Source organism: Oryctolagus cuniculus, chromosome 7 (assembly GCF_964237555.1).
Source record: "Oryctolagus cuniculus chromosome 7, mOryCun1.1, whole genome shotgun sequence".
In the NCBI taxonomy this organism is placed as follows: Eukaryota; Metazoa; Chordata; class Mammalia; order Lagomorpha; family Leporidae; genus Oryctolagus; species Oryctolagus cuniculus.
In genome coordinates, this window is record NC_091438.1 from 61,525,482 (window position 1) to 61,537,573 (window position 12,092).

At 37.8% G+C, this 12,092-nt stretch overlaps 1 protein-coding gene across 5 annotated transcripts in view; it reads right to left on the bottom strand.

The window, feature by feature from the left end:
- Positions 1–12,092, bottom strand: part of GPSM2 (G protein signaling modulator 2) — a 51,360-nt gene that overhangs the window by 26,086 nt on the left and 13,182 nt on the right. For 2 of the 5 annotated variants that reach the window (XM_017345506.3, XM_008264006.4), the window contains exon 2: positions 6,520–6,823. The exons of 2 other annotated variants lie outside the window; for them this stretch is intronic. In XM_017345506.3, the coding sequence (XP_017200995.1) occupies positions 6,520–6,575 (56 nt within the window). In that variant the 5' untranslated portion in view covers positions 6,576–6,823. 5 annotated transcript variants of the gene reach the window in all.

Below are 12,092 nucleotides of genomic sequence, written 5' to 3' on the forward strand. Positions count from 1 at the left end.
TAATATCATTCTAATATGATAATACTTTACATATCTGGTAGCAGGTCAATGAACATGTTTCTTCAGGTGCTGTGTTTTAGGTCTATAACACTGTAAGGTAACTTAGACCCATAAATCAAAATGAGATTACAAAAACAGAAAATAAATCCAATGAAGCTAAAAGAAAAGTCTAGACTAGGACTAGCAGAACCACTGGAAAGGTTTAAAGCAGACTTGTGGCCCAGAAAAAGCAGATTTATATAGTCATTTCTAATAGGTAATTTTCAAACTTCGTATCTAGTTATCTTTTTTAACTTCCGGTGATTTAGCCAATGGCTATTTCTTATTCACAGTAAGACTAGTGACTTCACTTTCAATTTATGAATCTCTGCAAAATAATGCAAGTAAACCTTGACTTAACATTTTGCCTCATTAGATCAAAACAATTAGATATATGATGGAAGATCTAAAACACATGGAAAGATAAATCAGTCGTCAGAAACTCTATATCACTATATATGTCATTTCACAATTTATAGCCTACTTACATCTTTCATAAGTTAAAACTTTTCCCTTAGAATTGTAGTTTTGAAAATCAGAGGATCTCATAAAAGAAATGAAGATTTAAGATTTAATTTTTAAATTTTTATTTACTTTTAAATTTATTTCAAAGGCAAAGACAGAGAGAGAGTGAGAGAGAGAGAGAGAGAATTTTCCACTAGTTCTGTCTCCAAATGCCCACAATAGCCAAGGCTGGGCTAGGCTGAAGCCAGGGCTGGGAACTCAGTGGGGATCTCCCATGTAGATGGCAAGGACCAAAGTACATTAACTATCACTTGCTACCTCCCATTGTGTGCATTAGCAGGAAGCTGAAACTGGAAGCAGAAGCAGGATCTATCTCAAGTATTCCGATATGGGATGCAGGCATCCCAACCAGAATCTTAACCACGGCATCCAATGTCTGCCTTTTTAAGATTCTATGAGGTTAGTGGCATATTCTGTGTGTAAAAGGAAATAAGTCAGCAAAATATTGATTTGTAAACATGAGATTCTTTGGTAGATGACAACCTGAACTAGTTGTCTTATTTGTCCAAAGTACTGAAACTATTGAACTTCTAACAATTATCACAGGAAAAAAACTGAAAGATACTTTTCTATATAAATAACTTTTCATATTAAACAGCTGTAAGTTAAGCACTCTGTGTAAAAAATATATATATATATCAAGCATGTTCACTGGTAGAAACTGACCTTAGGTTTACTTATCCAAATTCAAAAAGATATATATGAAAGGATATTTAGAGCACAACAAAACTGCAAAAAGTTTAAATTTTTTTTTTTTTAAAGAAAACACCTCACCATGAAGTGGAACACTAATGATGATGGCTCATTATTTAACTGAGGAAGAGACAGGGAAATTGTCACACAAGGCAGCACCATCCGTTCAAGTCAAGAAATGAGGGTTAAAGCAAAACTGCCTACTCAGACACAAGGCATTTAAAAACTAGAGGATTATGGACCAGCACGTGGTATAGTAGGATAAGCCTCTGCGACACTGGCATCCCATAAGGATGCTGGTTCATGTCCCAGGTGCTCCTCTTCCAATCCAGCTCTCTGCTATGGCCTGGGAAAGCAGTAGAGGATGACCCAAGTATGTGGGCCCCTGCACCTGAGTGGGAGACCGGGAAGAAGCTCCTGGCTCCTGGCTTTGGATTGGCATAGCTCCAGTTATTGTGGCCATTTGGAGAGTGAACCAGCTTATGGAAGACCTTTCTATCTGTCTCTCCCTCTCTGTCTGTAATTCTACCTCTCAAATAAAAATAAATAATAATAAAAAAACAAGACTCTTAAACACAGAGGTTTAGAAGTGTTTGTCTAGAGCCACAAAAAGCACAGAAGTGTGTTCTTCAAATAAATATCTTCGTCACAAACATTTGACCTTCTAGATTTAAACTTAAACAAAATTACACTAGAACCATGAATCCAAATGATGTGATACCCAACAAAATTTAACTACAGGACACATGGTGTTCTAAGAGTTACACATCTGTAAAAAGGCTTTTTATATAACTGTCATTAGAAACAGAGATAGCAAACAGGCACCCTGCTACCCAGATGGCTATCCTCCCAGGCCGTGCTGTGAGACTGCTCTATAGGAGAGGCTGTCTTAGAAAGTTATTTCAGCAACCAGTGCCCAATGTATAGTCCAAAGCTCTCTTGTTTAGAATTAATTCTGAGATCCACTATTGGGTCTGACATATTAGAAAAAAAATCAGTATATTGGCAAAATCTGCAACACCTCAATCAGATATATGTAATTGCAAAATAGGGCAGGTTAATCTATAAATTTTTTAGAAGATCATTAAATAGTAACAGAGAAAAAGTAATTGTATATCCTCTCTGTCACTATAAGGGAGTAGAATTACTTCATTTGTTTACCAGTTGGGTTGAAAACAAAGAACATTTCTGGATGTAGAAGGTAAACCGGGAAAATAGCTTTCCATTAAAATACATCCCATATACAAAAGTTTCTTCTGTTCTCCTAAAGCTCTTTCTAGTTCTATAATCAAAGAATGTACATTTCTAATATCCATAAATACATTACTATCCCGACTTAAATGCTTACATTTTTCCTATTAAATTGAACATTTTAGAGATAATTCCTAATTTTCTACACAAACATGTAATTTCAATTTAAAATTTAAGTTTCTAAATTTTTAAACTTTTATTTCACACTAGATTTTGATCTTTACCATCTTCTATTTCCTCAGTTGGTATCTTGTGTTAATAGTATGTCAATGAAAGCAATTGAGTAATAGTAACTATGTCTAAATTAGCATTTACATACTAATTTAGAACAAATAATGAGACTTAGGACTTAGTGGCCACAACAAGATACCATCCTCTTCTCCACTGTGGAATCCCCTATCATAAATCCTAACTCCACATTCATCACCAGTCCTGGCCCTAATCAGCTATTTTCATCCATTCAACTTGCCACATAGCTCTAAGCTATTCTAGTTGATGTTGTAACAGAAAGAGTAGTGCAAAATTATTTTAAACTGCATGGCAACTGAGTTTTAAAAGTGATTTTTAACATATCAAATTTAATTCTCAAAATAACCTTCTGAAATGGATATTATTATAGACGAAAAAACTGATGCTCAGACAGGTAAATGGCCTGTTTAACATCAGTGCATGACAAAGGTGAGAAATGAAACCCTGTCTTTGTCTCCAAATCCAGAGCTCCTTCTACTACTCCCTGTTATCTCAAACTATTTTTCAGGAAAGAATATTATTAATAACTATATTTATCTATAAAAATGAAATAAGTCAATACCTAAGTTGTACTCTTTACAACTAATTTTTACAATATTAAATTAGTGAAATATTTATTATTCACATTACAAAGTATGAACAAGGATATCCCCAAAGAAATACAAAACTAGAGAAACTAGTAAAATGAACTTTACATATCCATTTTTCAATTCCAACAATTACCAACACATAAGATGATATTATCGATATGTTTCATCTCTGCTACATCCTCACTCCTCCGACTCCAAATTACTTTGAAGTATATTCAAGAATGCATATAATTTCATTTGTAAACACTTTAATGTCTCTAAAAAAGTCCTTTTAAAAATATCACATTATACCTAAAATATATATATCTAAAGAAAGTAATAATTCCTTAAAATCAATCATATAAAATTTTTCAGTTTAGACATTAGCTCCATTGTGCTATCAGTGTCCACCTTCCCAAACAGGTGTATTTCACATGGTATTCTGATGTCCCAAGATCTATTTCATTTCAAAATTACAAACTCATTGTACAGAAACTCCTCCAGTGTTAGATGAAGGACTCTGTAACAAAAGAGCCTAAACACTTCATGTTAAGTATTTACTAAAGAAGGAGAGTAACTTAGGCTAGGCCATGACTCAACATAACAAGTTCAAAAAAATTTTTTTAAAGATTTATTTATTTATTTGAAAGTCGAAGTTACACAGAGAAGAGGCAGAGAGAGAGAGAGAGAGAGAGAGAGAGAGAGAGAGAGGTCTTCCATCCGATGGTTCACTCCCCAACTGGCTGCAACAGCCAGAGCTGTGCCGATCCGAAGCCAAGAGCCAGGAGCCTCCTCCGGGTCTCCCACATGGGTGCAGGGGCCCAAGGACTTGTGCCATCCCCCACTGCTTTCCCAGGCCACAGCAGAGAGCTGGGTTGGAAGTGGAGCAGCCGGGTCTCGAACCAGCACCCATTTGGGATGCTGGCGCTGCACCACAGTGCCAGCCCCAACAAGTTCAAATTTTTAAGCATAGTTTGGTGAAGTCCTATAACAATGTTTGACCTGTGCCATGTCATGGAAAAAGGATAAATCTAAGATCTTCCTACATGTAAAAGTATAACTCATTCCCTCCTTATCTACTGTTCTTACAGTATTATAAGGAATGTTCAGTGAGACACAAATATCTTGGTAGATTTACATGATGGTTATATCCAATGAAGTTCAATGCCCCTGGGGCTGGTGCTGTGGTGCAGCCGGTTAAAGCCCTGGTCTGGATGCCAGTTCGAGTCCTGGCTGCTCCACTTCCAATCCAGCTCTCTGCTGTGGCTTGGGAAAGCAGCAGAAGATGGCCCAAGTCCTTGGGCCCCTGCACCCACGTAGGAGACCTGGAGGAATCTCCTGGCTCCTGGTTTTGGATCAGCACAGCTCCGACCATTGCAGCCATCTTAGGAGTGGGCCAGCAGATGGAAGACCTTTATCTCTCTCTGCCTCTGACTCTCTGTAACTCTGCCTTTCAAATAAATAAAATAAATCTTAAAAAAAAAAAAAAAAGTTCAGTGACCTTATATGTCAAACAACAAGCTAAGCCTATGGTTGCTCTAAGGAGTTAACAGTCAAAGAAGGGAGTGGTGAGGAAGAAAAGTATGGCCACAGAAACAGACATGCTCAATTTGGTGCTAAAGAAGATATGCACAGGATGTAATGTGAACACATAGGCAAACTATGGAGTTTAAAATTGGTTCCCAGGAGGAGATCTCTGAGCGCAATCTTAGACACAGTAAAATTAGCGAAACAAAGAAAGTAGGAAAAAAATTCAAGTCATAAGGTACAGCATGAGCAAAGACACTGAGACACGAACAGCATGACATGTGGTGGTAAGAAAGATGTAAATAAGTAGGTGAATCTAAGAAACATTTAGGAGACAAAACTGGTAATACTTCATGCTGGATAAGGAGATTGACAAGGGAAGAAACTACGTAAGAAAACTACAAGGGTTCTGGAAATATGGTCTAAAGGGCTAGTGAGGGCATTCTGCATCTTCAAAACTCATCTTAATTGTGTTGAATGTCTTTCATTTTCTTCCATTTGAAGCTTTAACATTTTTATTATAAATGTCTTTACTGGGACTGGCGTTGTGGTACAGCAGGTAAAGCTGCCACTTACAATGCTGGCATTCCACCCAGGCTCCGATTTGTGTCCTGGCTGCTCCACTTCCAATCCAGCTCACTGCTAATGGCCTGGGAAGAAGATGGCCCATGTACTTGGATGCTGCACCCACAAGGGAGACCTGGATGAAGCTCCAGGCTCTTTGCTCAGGCCTGGCCCAGCCCTGGCTGTTGCAGCCATTTAGGGAGTAAACCAGAGGATGGAAGAAGTCTCTCCCTCTGTCTCTCTCTCTCTCTCTGTAAAAGGTGAAAGATTTACATGATCTGAAGAGAAACCAGAGTATCTCTCCCTCTCTCTCTGTAACTCTTTTTTAAAACAGAATGTTGTAAATGAATAAATCTTCTAAAAAATGTAGACAGGATTTTTTTATAATGCTCATTTCCATGAACTTTTTAAGACCCCATTGTATGTTAAGACATTTAAGATTTGGAAGAAAATATTTTCAAAGATTTTGATTTCCATCCATTGCTACAAATTTCTGATGTTTATTTAATTCAAGCAAGTTTTGTATTTAATCATCTAAGTAATGATATTTGTGCTTATGGTTTAGTGCAATAACCAAAACTTTTAGATGTACGTTAAATAATGATAGAGTAGACATCCTTGCTTTGTTCCTAACCATATCAGAAACATCATTAACATTTTATCACTAAATATTAAAATGGCTACTGGTTTGTCATGTTTAGAAAGTACCTACCTACCTATTCCAAAGATATTTAATACCCATTTATTTAAAATTCTAATTTGTGGAAAATCCCCATTTAAAGACTGTTAACACTCCATCTTTTACTGCCAAAGATTTTGAAACATATTCCATTTTTACTTGTATTACATAAAAAGTTATAAAATATAAAGTAACTATTTGTAAACTCTTCCAAAGAACATTATAAGCAAACTATAGTACAACATAATTGATCTCTATACCATTTTCCAAAGAAAGGATACAAAAACTTTAAAACAACTACAAAAGATACTAACTATAGCTGGTGTATTTTGAATATTTTCAAATTGAAATCTGAAATGGTCAGTTAAAATACATGTTTAAATAAGGACTAAAAGTCACCCACTAAGAAACCAACAGTCTTACCTGTAACGAACATGAAAAGAATGGTCTTCCCTCATGCTTATCAAGTTTTCCTCCATTGACTCATATTACAAGTGAGTAAAATATGAATTATTTTATTCTGTGCCAATCCGGTTCTTTACAATGCAGAATTGTGTGCAGAACATTGTCCAGTTAGTATATTAATGAGTTGGTATTAATGCATCCTAAGCTCCTGCTTCTTCTTTATTAATAATGAAAGGAGGTCAATGTCAGACAGCTTAAAGGTTCAAAATGTGTCCCAAATCCTTGCATCTCTGGCCCTTTCAGCAGCACTCCAGCAACATCTCTGCAAAAGGAATACAAGATGCTTTGCTTTGAAGTCCTATTTTCAAAGAACAACCTAAAGTAACCCTGAGCTAAACATAATCACACAGCTAACTCCACAGACGGCTGTCATGTCCATCACTGCAGAAAACAGCAGAGGGCTTAACCACCACCGGGAGCTTTAAATAAGAATGTGAGTGTATGTAACTGGTTTGAGAACTGTACTTTAGTTTTAAAAGCTGGTTTGAAATACAGCAATTTTATGTAATACTTTCTACTATAAACAATCATAGAAGGGTATGTATCACATTAGTATCTAAAAATTATGATATTTAAGTTTTTAAAAGCTTAACAAGTCATGGGGTGGGGGTTGTGGTGCAGCATGTTGGGCTGCCACTGGGACGACTTACTCCATATCTGTGTGCTGGTTTGAGTCCTGGCTGCTCTGCTTCCCATCTAGTTTCCTGCTAATACATCCTGGGAGGCAGCAGAGGGATCTCCACCTATGTGAGATCCAGATGGAGTCCCAGGCTCCTGGATTTGGCCTGGCCTAGTCTTGGCTATTGGGGGTTTTTAAGGAGTGAACCAGCTGACAGAAGGTATCTCTCTCTCCCCCCTCCATTTGTGTGGGTGTTTCTCTCTCTTTCTCTCTCTCTCTCTCTCTCTCTCTCCCTCCTTCCCTCCCTTTCCCTCTCCCTCTCTCTCAGTTGCTCTGCCTTTCAAATAATAAATAAATCTTTTTAAAAACCTAAATGATATGTTATTTAGGGCTAAATAGACATTTGTAGTAAAGTTATAAAGATAAGCAAGGGAATAATAAAATTAATTTTAGAGATCACTGAGGAGGAGAAAGAAGATGGTAACCCAGGAGACATCGTAAGTGCATTAGTATAAGCTGGATCAGAAGCTGAGCAGCCAGGACTTGAATCCAAACCCTGATATGGGCTGCTGGTGTTGCAAACAGCAGCTTAACCCACTGCACCACAATGCCAGCCTCATGTTCTACTGTTGATCAGCATCTGGACTGTGGTTTTTGAGACTTTTTTTCCTATTCATAAAAGTATTGCCATGAACATTGATATTAATAACTCAATGTAGTAAAGAAGCAGAGCTGGTATAAATTACAGAATGATAAACAGTTAAAGAAATGAAAAATATTAAGCAGCAGTTTAGAGAAAAGGAGGACAAAATGAAAAGCTCTAACACATCTAATAGGAGTGCTGGGAGGACAAAGAGGGAGAAGAATAAAGGCAAAATCTTCAGTAACAGACAGAATTTCTCAGAATTGAAGGCATGAGTCAGCAGATTAAAGAGGCACACTAAGTCCTAGACAGAATAAAAAAAAATGAATAAAAATGAATCCCCACCCACATATATCACAAAGAAGCTACAACACATCAGATATTGATTATATCATTTAAGGTAACAGTTCAGAAAGAAAAATGACATATACAAATATAGTCCAAGATAAATTAATAGGTATACAGTCCTCAAGTCCCAGAATCTCAGTACTGTTTTAAAAAACAAAACCTACAGAACAATTAGTCCAAAACTTTACTACAGCATTCCCAGAAAGGTCTTTTATTTTATTTTTTTTTAAGATTTATTGATTTATTTGAGAAGCAGAGTTGGTGAGAGAGAAAGGGAGACAGACAGAGAGGTCTTCTATCTGCTGGTTTACTCCCCAAATGGCTGCAATGCCCAGAGCTGGGCTGATCCGAAGCCAGGAGCTTCTTCTGAGGCTCCAACATGGGTGGAGTGGCCCAAGCACTTGGGCCATCTTCCACTGCCTTCCCAGGCCATCAACAGGGAGCTGGATCGGAAGAGGTGCAGCCAGCATCCATGCCCCCCCCCCCAAAAAAAAGATCTTAAAACAGCTCATCCTCATCCTAATTTGGAATGGTCCCATTAGAAAGTTGTTTGAAAAGTCCTATTAGGAAGTTTTTTTATACTTTGAGTGATCTTTCCATTTCTACTCATTTGTCCTGGTTCTTTCTTCTGCTACCAAATAGTATAAAGCCTCATTTCTATTCCACATTATATCCTTTTAACTATTTTAGCTATGACATAAGCCAGACTTAATAACTGATACCACTCTATTGTTAAAGAAGTACAGTTAGAGTAGTAGAGAATAGAGCAGTAAGGTCAGAGAGAGAGGAAGGTGGAAAGGACTAGCCTTGGGAATACTGATAAAGCTTCCAACAGGAAATGAAGTTTTCACATTAATGACCAGTTTGGGGTAGAAGAAACACAAAATATTATTATTATTATTTTTTTTGACAGGCAGAGTGGACAGTGAGAGAGAGAGACAGAGAGAAAGGTCTTCCTTTGCCGTTGGTTCAACCTCCAATGGCTGCCACAGCTGGTGTGCTGCGGCCGGCACACCGCGCTGATCCGAAGGCAGGAGCCAGGTACTTCTCCTGGTCTCCCATGGGGTGCAGGGCCCAAGCACTTGGGCCATCCTCCACTGCACTCCCTGGCCATAGCAGAGAGCTGGCCTGGAAGAGGGGCAACCGGGACAGAATCCGGTGCCCCACCCGGGACTAGAACCCGGTGTGCTGGCGCCGCTAGGTGGAGGATTAGCCTAGTGAGCCGCGGTGCTGGCCACAAAATATTATTTCTCTTATCCCTTCTCTTGGCCAAAGGAAGCAATAGTTATTAATCCAACAAATCTCTTTTCCTTTTGTTCAGAATTCTATTATGCCTCCTTCTCCTTTAATAAATAACATCATTAAAAGAAATTAGTACAGATATTCAGAGCAGTAGCTCCAAAGTGTATCTAGATTATACAACAGCTAAACTGGCAACCCAGCTTCCATTTTCACCATGAGATTTATTTAGCTTGTTATTTATAAAATGGGGCAGAGGAAAGATATCAGGATTAATTTAATTTAAAGCTATCTTAAATTATACTTAAATATTTTTCTTATCCATGAGATCATAGTGAAATTTTAAATTTTATCAATCATTTAGAAATGTTAAGTTCATACTTAATAAAGTATGCACATGCAGTCTTTCAAATGTTTGACAAATTAACAAATGTATACAAATGAGGATGCAGAATACTTGATGAAAACTACAGAGAGCCATTTTAAAAATAATTAATACAAACAAGAAGACAGAGAGAATGCAATTCACTATTTTACTAAGAACAATTTATAATATGGTCTTACTAATTTCAAAAGAAGAGTATCCCAACAAGTCACTCTTACATTACAATCTCCATAACAATTAAGTTATTTAGCATTAAGTAGTATTTCATATCTTAAAATTACTTACCTAACAAGCAAGCAATTCTTGATTTATGATTCATGTTGTATGAACTCTCTAAGCAATTTAGTAACAATGTGTTCATTACTCATGCTCCACCTTATATGGAGTTAAACCAACTTCTATTTAACACACACACAAACTATTAAAATTTGCAGGAAATATTAAACTGCAAATTTGTTCATCAGGATAAGAAGATTTGGGGTAGGTGTTTTGTGCAGCAGTTAGGTCATTGCTTAGGACACCAGCATGCAAGACTGGAGTGCCTGGTTCAAGTCCTGAATACTCTGCTTTCCATCCAGCTTCTGTGGATTAGTAAGAAGGGAGGCAACAGATGATGGCTTGAGTACTTGGCTCCCTGCCACCCACATGGGAGGCTGGGATGGAGTTCCTGGCTCATGACCTCAACCCGGCCCAGCCGTAGCTGTTGTAGGAACTTGAGGGAGTGAACTAGAGGATGGAAGATCTTTGTCTCTATCTTTCAAATAAGATGAAAACAAATAAATATTTTTTAAAAAAGAAAATTTAATGACAGGACTGGGAACTGGAGTGGAAACTAAAGGTTTAAAAGAATACTGAGAAGTTTTTTTTTAAGGAATCATTTATTTATTTGAAAGGCAGAGTGGTAGAGAAAAAAAAAAAAGACAACTATAATTTGTAAGGAACGCATATAGCCCTTAGTTACATCAATGCTCCAAATACCCAAGAAAACTGTGAGCTTACAGCATCTTTGGATTGGACCTTAGAGAAAGAAAAAGCAGTTTTTCCATATTCCAGAAATAGAATCACACAGAAAGATCAACTAGTACATATAACTCTTTTGCCTCATGTTTTATTATCTGATTAGAAAGTCAAGCAGGGAGACTCCTTTGATACAGGACAGGTGGACCCTGTAGGCCCTGTGAAAGGTATGTAATCAGCACAGAAAAGAAAGGCTTGCTCTTTTTTTTTTTTTTTTGGACAGGCAGAGTGGACAGTGAGAGAGAGAGAGACAGAGAGAAAGGTCTTCCTTTGCCGTTGGTTCACCCTCCAATGGCCGCCGCGGCCAGCGCACCGCACTGATCCAATGGCAGGAGCCAGGTACTTCTCCTGGTCTCCCATGGGGTGCAGGGCCCAAGGACTTGGGCCATCCTCCACTGCCTTCCCGGGCCATAGCAGAGAGCTGCCTGGAAGAGGGGCAACCGGGACAGAATCCGGCGCCCTGACCGGGACTAGAACCCAGTGTGCCGGCGCCACAAGGCGGAGGATTAGCCTAGTGAGCCGCGGCACCGGCCAAGGCTTGCTCTTAGTCAAAGGAATCCTGGCCCCGCTATACTCCATCAGCTATAGTCTGCAAACTAGAGCATTGGGACAAAGTAGGGGATAGATAGTAACATTTATATATATTTTTTCCAAGAAATTATATATATTATGCATATTTATAAATTCAAGAAAGTATACAGCAAATAATGACTGTAACTTACTTTCTTGCCTCCAGATTAAATTATTTAAATTCTTAACCCTTTTCATATCCTAATAATTCTTTCTATGGTACAATATGTAAAATCTCCAAATCCCTTTTAGCTGTCATGTTTCCAGTAGACACAGTAGCTCTTTGTCAAATCCAGCAGGGATAAATACTAAGAATCAAGAACATATTTAAAACAAAAGCTCTACAATATTAGAATTCAGGGTACAAATTACAGTAACAAACACATTGCAATAATTAAGGGGGCAATAAAGGAGGATGCCAAAACATCCACTTCTAGCATTATGCATTTATTAAGTAGACACTATTTCACTTGGGTGGACTAAATATAGCTTATCTCCTAATCTAAACTTCTGTTTCTAACTCATTTTATCTGAAAGACAAAGGGAAAACAAGATGGCAAGAAGCATCAGCAACAAATACAAAATTAGGAGTCAGGTGATAAGAGAAGTGAGCTAAGAAGAAGAATATGAGAAGAGAATGTACAAGAAAGAAGAGGGTGAGCAAGGCCCAACAGAGAAAAAGTCAGTGTTTGATTTTATTTTACTGTGAT